A 19,977-nucleotide genomic window follows, 5' to 3' on the forward strand; every position below is an offset into this window, starting at 1 on the left:
AATTTGCTATTGGTTTTGTTGTTGTTTTTTGGATGGGCACATTTGGTCTCTTTTAGGGGTTACTCTTGGCTCTGCACTCAGAAGTCGTTCTTGGTAGGCTCAGGGACCATATGGGTTGCCAGGGATCGAACCCAGGACAGCCAAGTGTGAGGCAAGTGCCCAACCCTATGGGCCCCTACCTGCCCCCAATTTGCTATTTTGAAGCGAACTAGCCCACAACTTCAATTACATTGTGACTTTAATGTACTTAGCTTCTCAAATGGAAAAGCGGTTTAAGCCTTGCCTTTCAGGACTGAATTTAGATTGTTCGAGTGATAAATATACCTTGAACCAGAGCCAGTTAGGCAAATGTTCCAGCAAAGTGTGCTGTGATTCAGAAAGATGAAGTCATTTTAGCATCTTGAAGAGACAAACAGGAATTATTCTGTGGAAAACCAATGAGCTTCCAAGTGAAACAGAAGCTTTTGAAATCATTGCCCATCTCTGCATGGAACAGAGAAAAAAATAATTCATTGGCTTACTATAATCTTTATGATTGTTCACTTCATTGTTGCTGATGTTGCAATGACTGGGGGAGGGGGTCACATGAGTGCCTGTGATGCTAGTTGTCAGGCTCAGTGGGGTGATCCAATCTGGTTGCGGTGCTTATACTCTGCCTTGATGCACACTTAGCTTTGCACTCTCCTTTTGTTGTGGGGCTTGCATATGAGCTCCCTGGAGGCTACACTCTAGTTAAGGGCACACACAGGCTCTGCTTGGGCTTGCTGGGGGTCACTGTAATGCTCACAAAGGGCTCCGCAGGCATCGCTGGGGGTATATGCATCTTAGTTGGGTGCTTTCCAGACATCATACCCCTTTTTGTGGAGCTTACAGACACCTGGTTGTCACGTGGCTAGAAATTACTTGTGAGCATAGAGATCACAGACTGCATTTCCAGGCATCCACTTCGTATACATGTGGCAACTCCAGAGATTTGGGCTGATGACTAGGCATTTGCAAAACATATGTGCTAAGACACTGTCCTATTTATCTGGACCTCACTTAAAAAAAAAAATAAGGGCTACTCCCAGCATTGCTCTGGTTGGGGCAGGTGGTGTTGGAGATCTAACTCAGATATGTGTGCAACCATGTGGCTCCTGACCTAATCTTACCAGCATTACCGAGTAATTATCTTTTTTTTTTTTTTTTTTTTTTTTTGGTTTTTGGGTCACACTCGGCTGTGCTCAGGGGTTACTCCTGGCTGTCTGCTCAGAAATAGCTCCTGGCAGGCACAGGGGACCATATGGGACACCGGGATTCGAACCAACCACCTTAGGTCCTGGATCGGCTGCTTGCAAGGCAAACACTGTGCTATCTCTCCGGGCCCGAGTAATTATCTTTTAAAGTATTTGTCTTTATCCTTCATGCCGCCTGTTCATAGCAATAAATTTTATTCAAATCACTACTAGTGTTCACATTTTCATTACAATTTTCAAGCTGGTCTTTAGAAACATTCGTTACCACTGATTTATGAATTTTTATTTTATTTATTTATTTTTTGGTTTTTGAGCCACACCCGACATTGCTCAGGGGTTACTCCTGGCTGTCTGCTCAGAAATAGCTCCTGGCAGGCACGGGGGACCATATGGGACACCGGGATTTGAACCAACCATCTTTGGTCCTGGATCGGCTGCTTGCAAGGCAAACGCTGCTGTGCTATCTCTCCAGGCCCTGATTTATGAATTTTTAAAAGAAATTTGTAATGCAACTGTCAAAAGGAAATTGTAATGAGTGAGATCCAAGGCAATAAAAATTTTATTTCACTCTGCAAATCTGTTATAATAAGTGATTCTTCCAGCAGAATGCTGAAAAGAATGAAGGATGGGCAGGGGAGATAGTACACTGAGTGGGTAGGGTACTTGCCTTGCATGTGGCTGACCTGGGTTTGATCCCCAGAATTCCATATAATCTCCTGAACCCTCCCTGAGTGCTGAGTTAGGAGCAAGAATGACACGCTTAATGTGGCATAAAAGAACAAATGAAAGAAGAAAAAGAAAGGATGAGGTAGGGCATTGCCTTGGATGTGGCTGATTTAAGACGAACATGGGTTTGAGTCTGCCAAGGGCGATTTCTGAGTGTAGAGCTAAAAGTAACCGATGAGCACCCATGGGGGTGTACCCCTCCAAAAAAAAAAAGGATGAAAGGAAGAGAGGGAGAGGAAGGAAGGAAGGAAGGAAGGAAGGAAGGAAGGAAGGAAGGAAGGAAGGAAGGAAGGAAGGAAGGAAGGAAGAGAGGGAGGGAGGGAGGGAGGGAGGGAGGGAGGGAGGGAGGGAGGGAGGGAGGGAAGGAGGAAGGAAGGAAGGAAGGAAGGGAGGGAAGGAGGAAGGAAGGAAGGAAGGAAGGGAGGGAGGGAGGAAGGGGGAGGGAAGGAGGAAGGAAGGAATAAAAACTTCATTCTTTGTGTGTGTGTGTGTGTGTGTGTGTGTGTGTGTGTGTGTGTGGTTTTTGGGTCATACCCGGCAGTGCTCAGGGGTTACTCCTGGCTTCATGCTCAGAAATTGCTCCTGGCAGGCACGGGGAACCATATGGGATGCCGGGATTCAAACCGATGACCTTTTGCATGAAAGGCAAACGCCTTACCTCCTTGCTATCTCTCCGGCCCCAACTTCAATCATTCTTGATCTCCCAACAACAGGGGGCTGATCTGGAGCCTGTTGTTTATGTCCCATGCATAGCCTCAGTCGTCCAAGGCTTCAGTGTCCACATCTCTGTGCCTGAAGCTGCACAGAACACTGATTACTTCCCACCACGCCACATCAGTCCTAAACCAAAGATGACTCTGGACAGTTGGTATGAAAATGTCTTCCCACCTCTCGTAATTCTGAGACATAATTCTGAGGTTTGTATTGTGCAGTTTCCTGAGTAAACTCTAGTCTCCTCAAGCTGTGGCTTAATAATATAGGCCTTACCAGCCATCCTCCTTTAATCTACTTCCTATTGGTATTGTTTTGTGTTTTCCAAGTAAACTTGCATTCCAGTCCTTGTCCCAGGGCTTACTTCTGAGAACCAAAAACAGATGGTCACTGAATACCTGGAAAATCATTCTCTAAGAGTCATACCAATGTGACTCGGGCTAATAAACTTAACCTTCCTCCATCCCAAGAGAGCCCTTAAAGCCCATATTTAAATCACTAGCTTTATTGCTTCTAGTAAGCATAATAATAAATACAAAGACCATTGATCAGGTTATACAGGAACAGTTTATGTACTTTCTTTTGGGATGAGGCAGATTGAACCAAACCTGATGAGCACCCCTCAGGGCATACTCTCTGTTCCATAGGTTCCATCTATACTCTCAACAAGATGGGAATTCAGATAGTATCTAGGACTGAGAAGTGGCAACCTTGTTTCATGCCCCCACTTAGAAGAAAGGCTTTTAGTTTTCCCCATTAAGTATAACGTTTGCCTTAGGCTGTGGTAAATGGTCTTGACTATATTGAAAAAAAGTTCCTTCAATTATCATCTTGTTCAGTTTTTTATCATGAACAGGTGCAGAAAAGCCCTTTGCATTCCTGTTTCTCAAGGCACTATTTACAATGGGCAGAATCTGGAAACAACCCAAGTGCCCGAGAATAGATGAGTGACTAAAGAAGCGGTGGTACATCTACACAATGGAATACTACACACTGTTAGGGAAAAAAGTCATGAAATCTGCATATACATGGATGGATAGGAGATTATTATACTGAGTGAAATGAGTCAGATGGGGAGGGATAGACAAAGAATAACCTCACATTTGTGGGGTATATGAAAAATAAAAGTTAGTACGGCAATAATATCCAGAGACAATAGAGATGCAGATCAGGAGGACCAGTCCATGTTAGGAAGCTTGCCTCGGAGTACTGAATGTAGTTAGGGAAATAAACAGTTTACTGTGACAATGATAGTTGGAACTGATCACTCTGGATAAGAACTGGATATTGAAAGGGAATAAAGTGATATGCATGGTAGCCCATTTATTAGCAATAGTGCAAATCACATTGTCAAAAAATAAAAGAGAAAGAGAAGTAAAATGCCCCAGAGGCATGCGGGGAGGGTTGTGGAAGAGAAACTGGGGACGTAGGTGGTGGGAAATGTGCACTGGTGAAGGACGGTGTACATTCTAGACTGAAACTCGAAGGACGGTGTACATTCTAGACTGAAACTCAACCATTCGCAATTTTGTAACCATGGTGCTTAGATAATTATATACTTAAAACACACACACACACACACACACACACCAGCAACCCCTATCAGCTTAAGAGAAAAAGATGTAAGTATACTGTTGACATTGAATATTCTTCATGAATATGACCCAGGACATATTCATGGACAGTTCCCAGTCCATGTTGGGCAACTTTAGTATCGTGGTCTGGGATTCAATCCCACCAATACTTTGCACAATACATTTTCTTGTCAGAGAGGCTCAGCTTTGAAAACACAATCATCTACTTTGTGGTTCTTTGACCAGAACTAGTCAGTTTCCATATATTATCTTGATCTGCTACTGACCTACTAATCCATAAGGAATGAAAATAGAACTGCAGCCTCCATAAGAACAAACATTTGTTATTCTGGGTTCCACTTGAAGTAAACACATTTTTAGGTAATCCCCAAATCAGTTTGGCCAACATACCAAACTATGATATACATGCTTTATAAATCCAAAGACCCTAATCAAATAGTTTATTTTATATAGAGGGCTGAAGGCCAGATAGCACACAAGTAGGGCACTTGCCTGACAAGTTGTGATTTGGGTGAAAGTCACTTCCAGCAATGCTGGTCTCTAGATCAGTGCTCAGGTACTGGGTAGTCAGGAGGTAACCAGGGTCTTACTGGAGCATTTAAAAGGTCTACCCAGAGGCCAAGCAATAGTACAATAGGGAGGGTGTTAACCTTGAACACAGCAGACCTGGGTTCAATCCTTGGGATTCCATATGGTGCCCCAAGCACCACCAGGGGTAATTCCCAACTGTAAAGTCAGAAGTAGCCTCTTAGCATTGCTTGGTGTAGCCAAAAACAAACAAACAAACAAACAAACAAACAAAAAGGTCTACCCAAAAGAAGGAAGGGAAAAAAGGGAGTTCATTTGTTGAGAGAAAATGTTCTTAGCTCTCATTTTGTTTTTATGAGGTACAGCCCACCAATGTTCCCCTAGTTACAAACCAGACACAATTTCAGGGGAAAAAAACCTGTTCTCCCTGCTTATGCAGGGACAGAATTCTTTATAATACAGTGAGGGACAATGCATTTACCTGGCATGTGGCCAACCTGGGTGTGATCCCTGGCACCCCACCTGCCCCCCTGAGCCCCAGCAGGAGTGATCCCTGAGAATAGAACCATAAGTAATCCCTAAACATTGCTGGGTTCTTTTCACTACCTCCCCGCCCCCCAAAAAAATCCCCACAGAAATTAAAGAACTTCCCAGTAAAAAGCAGGAAGTCTGGGTTTAATTTACCCTCTTATAAGAGTGACACATAGCAACAGTCAAACAGTCTTTCCCTGCAATATTTATTAAGGAATTTACACATACACAGGAGAAAGACAACCAGAAATTGTGGTTCCCATGGATGAGATCTTTTACACAAAGTTTTCTTCTTTAATTTCCAAGTGAACAATGACAGAGAGAAAAGCTGTCCAGGCTCTTTGCCCAGACACCTGGGACAGGTGGGGAGACAGAGCAGCCCAGGACACACAGGCGTGACAAAGTGATGGGCAAACTGGGATATGGGAAAAGAGGAAAGGAGTGATCAATGAGATTGCAAAATATTGTTTTCAACTATAAGAAAAACGGGCAACACGTTTAGGCTATTGATAAATTAATTTCTTTCTGTTGTAAACACAAAATTAAAAACAAAACAATAGTCTCCAGAGGAGACAGTAATTGAGTGGGAGGTGGAATACACACACACAAACACACAAATACTCACACTCACACACACAACACACACACACACACACACATGAGCAGTACATACATTACACTCTGCGTTCCCACTGGAGGGGCTGGTCCTTCAGATCCTACTGAAGAGCAGAGGCAAGAAAGGGGTATGTGTTTTAGGGAGAGCCTTCATACATAAAGTCTTTGGTGCTAATACAGGCTGGCTGAAGCAGCATATTAAGTCTCAGATCCAGAAAGCAATTTTGGGCAAAAGAGAATAATATATTTGCTCATCCTCAGAGGAAGAGGTTTGCCTCCCCCCAGGGACGGGGCTAGCTGATCTAAGATCCCAGGAATAGTTGATTTGACTTCAGCACTTTCTTCATTTCCACACATCATGGCAGCATGATACCTCCTTCTTCAGTCAGAATTTAAACACACAGAAATAGCTTATTAACACATATAGAAGGATCTCTGAACACTCACCTCTTGGCCTAAAACACACTTGTGTGCCTTTCAGAGATTCTGAAAGGAGATTTAATTCTAGGGGAAAGGTACTCAAGGGAGCGCATATTTTTTCTCAGCTTAAATGCCTTCTCCAACACTTCCTAAGGTGCTGGTGCCAGGAGAGAACTGGGACTAAGGTGGCAAAGCAAGTCAGGATGGCCAAGGGAACCCGTACAACAAAAAGTAACAAAGAGGCCTGCATGTTTGGAAAGAGACTGGGCTGAGCAGAAGGCCAAACACCAAATAATGGACCGACAGAGCAATTTTTAAATCAAACAGAAAGAGGTAGGAAAAGGGAAAAGGGTTGAGGGGAGTTGGGGGAAATGGAGAAGGGGATGAGGAAAGTGTCAGCCAAACAGGAGCTTGTTTTATTTCCACATTTGAGGGCTCAGCGTCTGATTCGCTGCCTGTCCATTGCCGCTATTCATTGACTGTCCATAGCTCAGCATGCCATTGGTTCCACAGAAGTTCATCCCAGCCATCTGCTGGGTCATCTGCAAGAGGAAAGAGCAAACTTTCAGTTCATGGTAGGCCTATCAGTGGGGAGGAGGAGAAGGAAACAGGGGGAAACACTACTAGGGTATATAACTGCCTTGAACCCCAAGAGATTATTTGAAGGGCCTAAGACAGAAAACAACCAAACTTTTCAAACAAAACGAGAGATGTTGTCAGATATTAAAGCTTGGGGAGAGGAAGAAGCTGGTCCATATATGCAGAAAGATACGTTATTCTCTTTTTTCTTTCTGTTCGCTAGGCCTAAGATCCCTCCCACCCCATCACCCGTCTTATCTCTGAGCTCCTACTGTCACCATTTCAGTGAAAATGCTTGATGCACCTCAAGCAGAGAAGAAAAAAAAAGAAAAAGAAACTGAACTATTCTGAATGACAAAGAAGAAAAAAGAGAGGAGAGAAAGGAAGGTAGGAGGAGAGAAAAGAGAAGAGGAGAGAGGAGGTTTAGAAAAGTAAAGGAGGGAAGGGAAAGTATGGGAGGGGAGGGAAAAGGATGAGAGGGCTGTGAGGAAGGAAGGGGAGGAGAAAGAAAAAGAAAAAAAAAGAAACAATATTTTGTGTGTAAGAAGGGGAAGCGCAGGGCCAAGAGGAAGAGGATTCAATTGTGTGGGATTGGTGAAGCAGGGACTCTTTATGAACTGACTGAAGAAACTGGCCTCTCTCAGCCAGTGAACAAAAGTAAGAACCTCTCCATGAAAAATGCCTTCCAGTGGCTGGAGAGATAGTAAGGGGGTTAAGGTGCTTGCCTACATATGTGTGTGTGTCTTAAAAACATACTCTTGGGGCTGAAGAGATAGCACAGGGGTAAGGTGTTTCCTTGCAGGCAGCAGATCCAGGATGAATGGTGGTTTGAATCTAGGCATCCCAAATGATCCCCCGTGTCTGCCAGGGGTGATTTCTAAGCACAGAGCCAAGAGTAACCCCTGAGCAGTAACCCCTGTTTTTTGGTGTGACCCAAAAAACAAAAACAAACAAAAAAACAAAAAATATGCTCTCATTATTGTCTTTTTGTATATTGCCATGTTTTTTTTCTCAACTGGGTGTTCATGCTTCCTTGTAAATGACAGATTTTTGACAGGTGGCAGATAAAGAAAAGGTTAATTTTGTTTTAGAAAGTCTAAACACTTAATGTAGTATGTATTAGGCTTGACCATTAATTAGGTAATGACTAGATTACCTTTTCCAGTCATATAATGAACTTAAATTCATCTTTTTTTTTTTGGTTTTTGGGTCACACCTGCGGTGCTCAGGGGTTACTCCTGGCTGTCTGCTCAGAAATAGCTCCTAGCAGGCACGGGGGACCATATGGGACACCGGGATTCGAACCAACCACCTTTGGTCCTGGATTGGCTGCTTGCAAGGCAAATGCTGCTGTGCTATCTCTCCGGGCCCTTAAATTCATCTTTTATCTCTAGAAATTTATCTAGTATTATAACTTTAAACACACCAATCCTGTTCCACTATTTTTTTCTTTGGAAAACTCCAGATACATTTACATTAGACTACTGTTGCCTAATTTCTACATTACTTTCTCTCTAATTCTTTTTAATTCAGATTAAATTTAATTGAGAGAAGGCTGTTGCGTGCCTCTTATCCATGAAAAATATATTTTTGGCTAAATCTATTCTCTCTGGCAAATTTATAATCCAGTCTTTCTAAGATAATTCTGCCTTTCTCTATTTCTCTATTGAGTTTAGTAAACTGTTCATTTCACTTTCTAGCTTTCTTTTTTTTTTTTTTTTTGGTTTTTCGGGCCACACCCATTTGATGCTCAGGGGTTACTCCTAGCTAAGCACTCAGAAATTGCCCCTGACTTGGGGGACCATATGGGACGCCAGGGGATCGAACTGCGGTCCTTCCTTGGCTAGCGCTTGCAAGGCAGACACCTTACCTCTAGCGCCACCTCGCCGGCCCCACTTTCTAGCTTTCTAACATTTGGTTCAAAGGTTTTGAATTTCTGATTCAAGCAATGTTGTCGTATCTGCAAGTACATGTTAAAGAACGTCTGATTTGTGTTCATGATCCTCCACATTTTCTCTCGCTTCACTGCTACTGTTTTTGGGGGGAGTATATTTTTCTTTTCATGAAATGTTTCATTTTTTTCTCTTCAGCTGATAGTACTTTGGATGGATGTCATCTGCCACTGTATTTGAGTACCTTATTTTTCTACATCAGCCATACTACAAACAGGTGTGAGAGCTGGGGAGGGCTTGCTAGACCTCTCGGTTCAAGTGATTATTGGTAGGTATATCTTCTGATTCTGTGATTTTCCTCTTCATGTCTCACTTCTCTCTTTCCAGTCAGCACTAGGTCTCTAAGTTTTCCTTTTCTCCACCAGAAACAATGCAACTGTTACAAGGCTTCTACCTATACTACTATATATAGTTAAGTCCCTTATTTTTGGCCCTCCAAAAATCAGCCTTCTAATCTATCAGAGATCTCAGGCCCCTTCAAAGCATATCTCAAATGCATATAGGTCTTTCTCTCAGAGGTGATTTTTATCTCTAGCCTGTTTTATTTCCTTTTTTCAATTTCCTCTGTAAGGCTGCTATATTGGATTTAGGTGTTTATATGACTTTTGGCATATAATTCAGTTTTCAGCATTCTTTCTAGTACATGCAGTAATTGTGTACTATGGGTGGTTTTATACTCTCTGTTTATCTGTAATACTATGGGTGGTTTTGTACTCTCTGTTTATCTGTAATCAATTCCTTTGGGTTTTATTTTGATTAATGTATGGAGAGAGTAAGATTTAGACAGTAATCTTTAGTCAACAGAAAACCAGAAATCCTCAGAAAGTCTGACTTTATAAAGACTCTCTATAGAAAAAAAAAAAACAACTAAACCTTACATATCTCTGGCACTGTTTCAATTCCCATATAAAGGATCAAAAAGATAAGGAGAGACACAAAGTGGGTCTCTTACAGAAAGCTCAAAATGTTTATCATAGGGTTGGAGAGATAGTACAGAGGATAAAGTGCTTGCCTTGTACACAGTCAATCCAGGTTTGAATCCTGGTACCACTTATGGCCTCCTGACATAGCCACAGTGACCCCTGAGCACTGTTGGGTCCAAAAACAAAAAACAAAAAACAAAAAAAATAGTTATCCAAGGTAAAGTGGGTCAGCTTACCTGAGTAAGGTTCCACTGGAGCTGCTGAGCTGGTTGAACACCATACATTGTCTGTGGCATAGCTGCCATGCCTGCTGCCATGTAGCCCGCCTGCTGGGTGCTCATCATTCCATTTGGCACACCCATCATTGACGCCTGCATGCCACCCATATAGCCAGCAGGCATGGGCATGGGGGCCACCATCCCCGAAGCTCCTGGCTGAGCCACCATGCCTACTGGTGGGGGCATCATGCTTCCCATTATGCTATTAGGAGGTGTGACCCCTGGGAAGCTGGGGTAGGCTGTAGGATACGCCATCTGAGCCGGAGCCATGAACATTGCTGCCAAGGAAACAAAAAAAGAATTAGTAAAGAAAAAAAGACAGGGCCAGTGTAAATCCTTAAATTGGTTACTCCTGGAGTCAGAGCTGTTGTACAGTGGGTAGGGCATTTGCCTTGCACATGGCTGGCCCAGGTTCAATCCCCGGCATCCCATATGGTCCTATGAGCCTGCCAGGAGTGATTCCTGAGCGCAGAGCCAGGAGTAACCCCTAAGTATCACTGATTATAGCCCCAAAACCAAAACACACACACACACACACACACACACACACACACACACACACACAAATTGGTTACTCCTTTCTAACTAGAATTTTCCAGATGACTCAACTCACATATTTTTCTATATAATAAAGCAATTAGACAACTTGCTTAAATCAGGGGCCACTCATTTCTCTATAGAGTCCAGATCTATACTTTGAGACAGATTTCCTAGAAGTGTGACATTAGAATCCAGAGAAGAATAAATTATACTGGTAATATCAGCTAATACTTCATAGCTTCCCAAGAAAGGTCATTTCAGGTCTATATGGAACAACCCTCACAACAAATAATTCCTGTGTGTTTAAGTCCTCACTTCTGGGCACATGGTCATGATCTTCATGAGGTTTACCTTGAGCAGGCATTTGAGGCGTCTGGGATCCATACAATGAAAGGATGGAGTCTTTAGACAGTTGTTTCTTGCCAGTTTCTTCTGACTTGCTCCCTGGCTCTGGAAACAGGTTTAGGTTTTCAGGAACAGAGCCAGCACTTCCTGCAGTGGGCATTGAACCTACAACCTGGGGTTAAAGGGGACAGGAAAGAACTGAAATGTAGCTCACTTCTTAAAAGCTGCAATTTAAATAAAGAAATGTAATTTTAAAAAAAAAAAGGATTTACTTCCCTTGCTAAATTTTGAAGGGGAACTAGATGAATATGCTTCCTCTATTTTTAATAAATCCATTCATTTTTAATAAATCTATGGATTTAATAAATCCATGGGGCCTGAAGATAGCACAGCGGTAGGGCAATTGCCTTGCATGCAGCCAATCCAGGACAGACAGTGGATCAGCATATAAACTTTTCTGAACTAACGTGTCCTTGTCTATAAACTATCCATTTTCAGTGAGTGGTAAAGATTTAAATTATAAATGAAATACACAAAATCATATTTAAAAACAAACACAAAGGACAGTAATGAAAAGACTCAATTCGTTCATACCTACAAATTATCTGCAATAACTCAGGCTGAGGCTCTGTTTTTGGTTTGGGGCCACACCCAGTGATGCCCAAGGTTTATTTCTAGTTCTGCATTCCTGGCAGGTCTCAAGGGACCATATGTGGTGCCAGAGATTCAATTTGTTTGTTTGTTTTTGGGTCACACCCGGCAGCACTCAGGTTACTCCTGGCTCTACGCTCAGAAATCGCTCCTGGCAGGCTCGGGGACCATATGGGATGCCGGGATTCGAACCACTGTCCTTCTGCATGCAAGGCAAACACCTTACCTCCATGCTATCTCTCTGGTCTCCAGAGATTCAATTTGGGTCATTCAATATGTTACTCTATCCCTGCAGCCCGAAGGCTTAGGATTTGACCTGTAGCATCATCTTCAATATATAACACACCTTCATGCAAGTTTACTGAAAAACCCACCCTTAGGGGGAAGTTACAAAATAAATAATCTAAGGTTAGAAGAGAGATGACATGGCGTGAAGGGAAGAATCAAGAAATCCAGCCCAGGGCTGGAAAGAGAGCCCAAAGATGGAAACACATGCTTTATACAGGGGCAAGGCAGCTTCAATCCCAGCATCCTAAAGTGATCTGAGTACCATGAGGAGTGATCCTTCCCTCCTCCCCATGCACCCAGCCAAGAGTAGACCCAAGCATCACCTGAGGACAAAAGCAAAAACAAACAAGAAAAAGACAATAAGAAAACTAGTTTAATTCTCCTAAGGAAGCATGATTTAGTTATCAAAATCACCCTTTTCAAAATGTTCTTTATTCTCAAGGACTCCCGAGACTCACCTTTCTTGAAACTGAAGAAGATGGAGATGGAACAGAGGCCAAAAGATCTAAATCTCTCTCTAATGTATTGCTGGTCTTACTACTTGAAATAGAGCAAGCCACAGGAGCATCTAGAGAGATCAAAGTTAACAATCTATTACTGTTTAGTAAACCCGAGTCTGCTTCCACACAAAAAACAAAGCTGGAAGAAAAGGAGTGAGCTGAAAATTTAGATATATGGAACCATGGGACCTGGACAGGCATCTCAAAGAAAACTTTAATCCAAATCCCTAAGGAACACAGGAGGATCTAGACACCTGCTTTCAAACACAGAAACCCAGCCCTAAGAGTGACATCACTACCACAGCATGGGAGCTGAATAATTTCTTTCTATTTGAAGGGCAAAACAGAATGGAAGTCATTTTTGGAAAAAAAAGAAGTATAGATGGTAGAAACATGGAATTGGAGTGATAATACAGCAGTCGAAGGCGTTTGTGACCAATCAGGTTTGATCCCTGGCATCCCATATGATCCCTTGAGCCCCACTAGGAGGGAGCCCTGAGCACAGAGTTAGGAGTAAGCCCTGAGAATGGCTAGGAATGGCCCAGAAATAACAGCATCAACAAAAACAAATAAATTAGAAAAGCTAAGTGGGGGCCAGAGCTGTGGCTCAAGTGGTAAGGAGTCTGCCTTGTGCGCGCTAGCCTAGGACGGACCTCAGTTCGATCCTCAGGCATCCCATATGGTCCCCCAAGCCATGAGTGATTTCTGAGTGCATAGCCAGGAATAACCCCTGAGCATCACTGGTGTGGCCGGAAAAAACAAAACAAACAAACAAACAAACAAAAGCTAAGTGGATAATAACCTAAAGTAGCAGAAAGAATCTAAAACAAAATAAATCCATCAATATTGTGCAAAACAAGAAACAGGCTTTAATTCCAAAATCCCCGAGTTTCAAATGTTTGAAGAAAAATGACCAGAGCTGATAGGTCTTATTCCAGAAACAAGTAATGCCTGTAAAATGAGATGGGGTGGAAGGGGTCCAGGCTCATAAGTGCTGGTTCATTGAAAATACTAATATTTACTGAGTGTTGGCACTATGACCTTCAGAGGCATCACATCTATTTGGTCTCCTCCCAACAAACTTGAAACAGAGATTCATATGATGTGTTCAGAGGTTAAGTAAGCTATCTTAAAACATACAAGTTAGCATAGTTGGGAATTCTACTCCAAAAGTTATGCTCTTAATCACTACTCAGCACTGCTCTAAAAATGGCACAGTAGGGTCAGAGCAATAGTACATGTACATGTGGCTGACCTAGGTTCATTCCCAAGCACCACATATAGTGCCCTGAGCACTAATAGGAGTGACCATGAGCACAGAGCCAGGAGTAAGCCCTGAGCACTGTTGGGTATGGGCCCCAAACAAAACAAAGACACAGTAAACACTCATCAGAACAGCTGAATAGATGTCAAGAAGAACACAAGAGAATAATTTAGTAACAAAGACAAACTGAAGTATCCCATCTTACTAGAGTCAGAGAATTCATCAAAATTGGAAAGATCATAGAAATGGAAAAAAAAAAAAAAAGGCCAACTCTTACCAAGGCCCAACAAATCCATGACAGGTGCTGTGGATTTTGGGGGACTTTTCCGAGGTAGCTGTGGATCTTCTTTTTTCTGTGGCTAAGGCAAAAATATGTTATAGAAAAAAAATAAATAGGTGCTTTTGAATCCTTTTCCCTCTTGCTGCTGTAAAGCCAGTTATGATTGTGATATGGTTGATGCTATTATAAAAGAAATAACAAAGGAAAAAGAACTCAGGAAATTGAGGTGGAAATCTAATTAGCAGGCATAAGTGCATAAATCAAAGCTAAAGGGAAATACAAAGATGAGTTCTGCTTGCTTAACTGTCTGGAAACAAAACAACCACAAATCAGAGATATCAACAGAACTGGCAGTTTTTGGTCCCTGGAAGAGCCAAGAATTTAGATAGGTATCTAATGGTACAAAAGCCGAGAGCCAATAAATTTCCTGAGTTTGGAAAACCTTTAACATTAGAAGCATATCATTTTAAAAATTATCTATTTCTTTCCTTTTGTTTTATTTTTTTATTTTTAGGCCACACCTGGCAGTGTTCAGTGGTTACTCCTGGCTCTATACTCAAGAAACCGCTCCTGGCAGGCTCAGGGGACCATATGGAATTCTGGGAATCGAACCCAGGTCTGTCCTGGGTCGGCCACATGCAAGGCAAATGCTCTACCTATTTCATTCTGCTGTCACTAAAGCCTGAACTCTAAAGATGAGGTGATTCAGAATGATGATTAAGACTCTTCTTTGATTAGTGACCTTGTCCCCAGTGCTCTGAGCTCTTTTAGACTCTGTACTACATCCAATGGAGAAAGGTGTCAACTTAAATATAACAGTAAGAATACAGAAAGGGAAAGTCTAAAACAATATGGCCTGTCTTCTGAACTTTTATTTTTGTTTATTGGAGATGCTTGGGAGGACCACCCAGTGAAAAGTATACACTCAGCCCACTGAACTATCTCTCTGGCCCCTGGATTATTCTTTATTTCAATAAGGAATATGAAGCACAGAGGCCTAACACACGAAGGACTAATGTGGAAGCAACATCTGCTCAGGAGGTAACACAGACTTGGCGTTCTGGCATGGAATGTGTCTCTAGCTCAGATGCAGTTCCCAAGCTCCCATCTGGTTCCAAAGAGAAATGTTTATAGAGACATAAAGTTTATAAGCAGCAATAAGGTAATGGGAAAGAACCAGAAATGGCTGCAGATGATTGAATCTAAGAGTGCAATCCTTTTGACCAGAAACAACAGTACAACATTCAATCAACCCCATCCCCCAGACATAAGGCCTCTCACACCTTCCCTCCACAAAGACATATGTGAAGCCATGCGCACAAATGCAAACTATTTTTCACTTACCATTTTAACTTTTTCAAACACAACAGGTTCCATTTTCTTCTCTGAAGCTGATTCATTTCCTCTTTTCCACTTGTCATCTTTTTCTTTCTAAAATGATTTAACAAAACAAGAAAAAAAAAAACACAGGCTCCACTGTGACTAACAGCTTCATAAATGATAATTCCAAACAGTCATAAAAGACACAAAATTCCTTTGGAATATGATGCCAGAGATGAACAAATCTGAGGTTTTCTTGGTGTGGTACATGAGAGTTGATCGTTGCCATATTAGTCTCAATGTTGTCCAAAGCATCCTGCTTTCCTTGATCTAATTCACTTATGAGTCTTTAAATGTACAATCTAGTCTATCTACCCTAACCTAGAGTTTTTCTTTTTCTCCAAAAATGAGTCCCATTCTATTTTGCCCTTCAAGATATTTAATGTGTTCACTTAGTTGGTGGGGTTTTTGTTGTTGTTGTTGTTGTTGTTGTTCTGCAGTGCTCAGGGCTTACCCTTGGCTCTGCACTCAGGAATCACTCCTGAAGGGCTCAGGAGACAGTATGGTGTGCGAGGAATTGAACCTTGGTTAGCTGGATGCAAGTCAAGAGCCTTACCCATCGTACTATTGCTCCAGCTCCAATGTCTTGACTATGTAAATGCTAATTCTTGGCACATAAATGTGATGTGTCTATGTTGAGAAGACTCAAACCCAGTTCTTTATTCATGTAAGACATGCAATTTCCATTAAATCATACCTGCTCCCCATTCTAAAAGATTCATTTGTTTTGTTTTGTTGTGATGCCAGAGATTGAACCCAGGGCCTTATATATGCAAGACAATTGGTCTACCACTGATATATCCCTGAACCAAGAGTATATTTTTAAAATTAATCATATCAAATAAATTATTTTAAAATAATATTTTGGGGTGCCAGGAGATAGTTCACAGGGCTAGTACACATGTTACCCATTCAGAGACCTAGGTTCTCTCCCTAGCACCACATAGTCCTCTACAAACAGGGCCTGAAGTAGGACCTATGAGCACTAGGTTTGGTCCAAAAATCAAAACCAAAAAATTTTTTTCGAGTAAAATTTTATTCCTAAATGAAAACATCCTGTGAGTAAACCAAGTGTTTTTATGGGTACAGTCACCAGCAACATAATTATGAATACACACTCTCTTCATTAAGCAACTCTTCTCTCCTTCCTCATTTTCTGATTACCTCAGATACAATTCTCTTACTTCCTTATATCAGGCACAGTGAATAAAGCTAGGCAGAGAGAAGACAGTTTCTACTAAATGAAAGGAAATGTGTGAGCTCTGTGCTCTGGTTTCAAACTGCTTTCAATGATGACATTCAAGCTGGGGTTGTACACTGGGTTAATTATTTTTTGGAACAGTTCCCATAATAGTCTCTTTCTGGATGACTGTGAGGTAAGAGAACTTTTGTTCTCTCTCTCTCTCTCTCTCTCTCTCTCTCTCTCTCTCTCTCTCTCTCTCTCTCTCTCTCTCTCTCTGCTCTCTCTTTTTTCTTTTCTTTTTTTTTTTTTTTGGTTTTTGGGTCACACCTGGCAGTGCTCAGGGGTTACTCCTGGCTCTATGCTCAGAAATCATTCCTGGCAGGCTCGGGGACCATATGGGATACCGGATTCGAACCACTGTCCTTCAGCATGCAAGGTAAATGCCCTACCTCCATGCTATTTCTCCAGCCCTTTATGTTCTATCTTAACTTTATGTTAAGCTGAGAAGTACAATTATCTTTCTAATTACATATTACTATCCTGCAAATATTTGCTTTCATTGGCTTTTACCTGTCAGTTTATGCTGCCATATATACAAGTGTAAGAGATCAATTTGTAGCTCTGTCCATACAACAGTCTGTTCCATAACTCAGTCTTGGTTCATTAACTTGCTTTTTGTGACTTTTTTTTTTTCCTGAACTTGCCTGCACGCCGACCCAAGGTCATTTTTTGTGATTTTTTAAATAATGATTTGAGTATACTGGTAGCCATTCCCTAAATTATTCCTTTCCCTGACTAATATTTAAATCACTTATTTGAAGGAAACATGAAAGATTTACAACCAACCCTAAGTGCATTGATGTCCAAACTTCGGTCCATGTATTTCTTCTTCTCATATTTATCTCGAATAAATCCCTCGACAGCTCTGCAAAGCTTATTAAGGATCATTCAAATATATTCCCCAGTGTGACTACAAAAAGTCACTTTATTGCCTATAGAATGTTGATCTCACTTTTCCCTCCAGCCTTATTTCTCACATGGCTTCTGTCTCTTCAATACAATTTCCCTAACCAAAACCTTGATATGCTCTGTTCACAATTATTGCAGGGAACTCATTTTAAATGCCATTTCCTGTTATTTTTCTTGCAGATTAATGATGGGACTTAACTTTCATACTAATATCAGAAAAGCCTGTGGTCATTCTTGAATATAGGTCTCTTTTATGATCTGAAAGTAGAATTATCTGGGAGCGTTGAAATATTTTTCCATGTAAGTTAATGATAATAGCATACCTGGGCTGACAAAATAATGTACCAAATCATACCAAATAGTTATATTTTCATGGAGAAGAGGAAACATGAATAAATAAAGCAGTTAATTATTTCAAAGCTCTTAGTTAAAATCATTAGACCTTAAACAAAAACACATGAATGACCCTTAAAAACTCTTGTGTTCCACTGTCAGTGCCCCAAATCTACATTTTAATAGGTTCCTCCCACAGCCTAAAAAAACAATCGCTAAAAGATGGTCTACAAACCACATTTGAGAACTTTTGCTTCAAATGGATTGACTTTTTGAGCGGGTTCCTTGCCTTGAGAGATATGGGGAAGAAAGTTACTTACTGCACAATAACTGTTAGTTCTCTCCCTCAGGCATTAAGAAATTAAAATCAATTGTTAGTGTTGCCAAAAGTACAGTAAGTTATTCTTTCTACTGAACAATAGTTTTAGAGATGTGACTTTATGAAGACTTTATAGTGAACCACTCAAAGTGACTAATTCCTGATTAGTCAGTCCTCGGCATATGATACCACCATTCTGAGTTTAGAAAGTATGCAATATGCCTATTATGAGTCCCAGTTTCAACAGAGAGGCGAGGTAAGACTCTGACTAACCCACATCTGAGATAATCCACATTGAGATGGTTCAATCAAATCATGGGCCTTGAGTCCTGTTTAACTATTAAAACACTAAAATGCTACTCAGCCTTCTGAAGACTTCAGAAAAGATATGGGTCTATTTGAGGTCGCCGAAAAGTCTCAGGAAGGTAAGCTTCATAAAGTCGGTTCGCCTTTCCATTTCCCATCTCTTGCATGCACTGCAATCAAAGAGATAAAGAAACATGGTAATGTCAGAACAGGAGAGAACTGTAAAACTTCTTATCCAATTGTCATAGTTTACAATCAAAGAACCAACCTCTAGAATGGCAACCTACAGTCTAGATTTATTTATTTTTTGTTTTTTGGACCACACACAGCAACCCAACATACCTGGCTCTGCACTTGGGAATCACTCCTAGAAGTGCTTGGAAAACCATATAGGATGATGGGGATTGAACCTGGGTCAGCCACCTGTAAGGCAAGCACTCAACCCACTATACTATCTCTGCAGCCCCAAGAGAGCCTAGATTTAAACCCACATATTCAGAAATCCAATCCATGGTTCTTTCTGCTCCCAACCACTTGTTCCCAAAGTTGTCTTCCCCTCCTCCTCCATAAATTTCTTGTACTCAATATGTGCCTGACATGACAGATTCAGTCATAATTTAAGATCCCACTGGAAAGTCCAATACACATAGTCATCTATCCAAATGTTTAGCTGGGCATTAATAATCAGTGCCAATAAAGCGGGCAATCACTACAATTCTAAGTTTATATCGTTAACTAAGCCACTTGGTCTTTACTGCCTATAAATGTTTCTATTTAATATAGATTAAATATAGGTTCTATTTAATATAGATTCCTTATTATGTGGTAAGGGATAAATCCTAAACTTTTGTTGTTGTTGTTGTTGTTGTTGTTGTTAGGTTTTTGGACAACACCTGGTGGTACTTGGTGACTACTCTCAGTTCAGTGTTTTCTTAGTGGTACTCAGGGGACCGAGTAGTGCTGGGCCTCAAACCTGGGGCACTTTAGTGATCTATTTCCCAATCCTAATACTGAGATTAGTTTTATGAGGGGGGTTTGGGAATACTCAGGGATTATTCATGGTTCTGTGCTAAATGACCACATGTGATGCTAAGGGTGAAATGGACCAGCTGTTTGTAGGGTAAATCTCTTAAATCCTTGTACTACCTGTCTTTTTAAAATGTCAAATTCCTACAAACTTCCAAGACATGCAATTTCTTTCAAAAGATACAGTAAAGAGTATATAAACCAAGAAACATAACAGATTTGTTAATCATTAACAAATCTATAAATACAGTCTAGTTCTTTCTTAATACATGTTTTGGTTACAAATAACCTTGTTTCCATGACCAACATTAGCAGTTGGTTTTCTTCTAAAATTATCTCTACCCGGGGCTGGAGAGATAGCATGGAGGTAAGGCATTTGCCTTTCATGCAAGAGGTCATCGGTTCGAATCCCAGCGTCCCATATGGTCCCCCGTGCCTGCCAGGAGCAATTTCTGAGCATGGAGCCAGGAGTAACCCCTGAGCACTGCCGGGTGTGACCC

General features: G+C 41.3%; 1 protein-coding gene across 1 annotated transcript in view; it reads right to left on the reverse strand.

Annotated features, from left to right (window-relative positions):
• Positions 1-5,515: 5,515 nt before the first annotated feature.
• SMAP2 (small ArfGAP2) overlaps positions 5,516-19,977 on the reverse strand; it is a 44,959-nt gene continuing 30,497 nt past the window's right edge. Inside the window, exons 3-10 of the mRNA XM_049774852.1 lie at positions 18,535-18,621; positions 17,371-17,448; positions 15,306-15,392; positions 13,959-14,040; positions 12,376-12,485; positions 10,985-11,150; positions 10,052-10,371; positions 5,516-6,903 (exon numbers count right to left, since the gene is read on the reverse strand). Coding sequence (XP_049630809.1) covers positions 6,778-6,903; positions 10,052-10,371; positions 10,985-11,150; positions 12,376-12,485; positions 13,959-14,040; positions 15,306-15,392; positions 17,371-17,448; positions 18,535-18,621 — 1,056 coding nt within the window. The 3' untranslated portion in view covers positions 5,516-6,777. The remainder of the gene's footprint in view (positions 6,904-10,051; positions 10,372-10,984; positions 11,151-12,375; positions 12,486-13,958; positions 14,041-15,305; positions 15,393-17,370; positions 17,449-18,534; positions 18,622-19,977) is intronic.

The sequence above is a fragment of the Suncus etruscus genome, chromosome 6 (assembly GCF_024139225.1).
Source record: "Suncus etruscus isolate mSunEtr1 chromosome 6, mSunEtr1.pri.cur, whole genome shotgun sequence".
NCBI lineage: Eukaryota > Metazoa > Chordata > Mammalia > Eulipotyphla > Soricidae > Suncus > Suncus etruscus.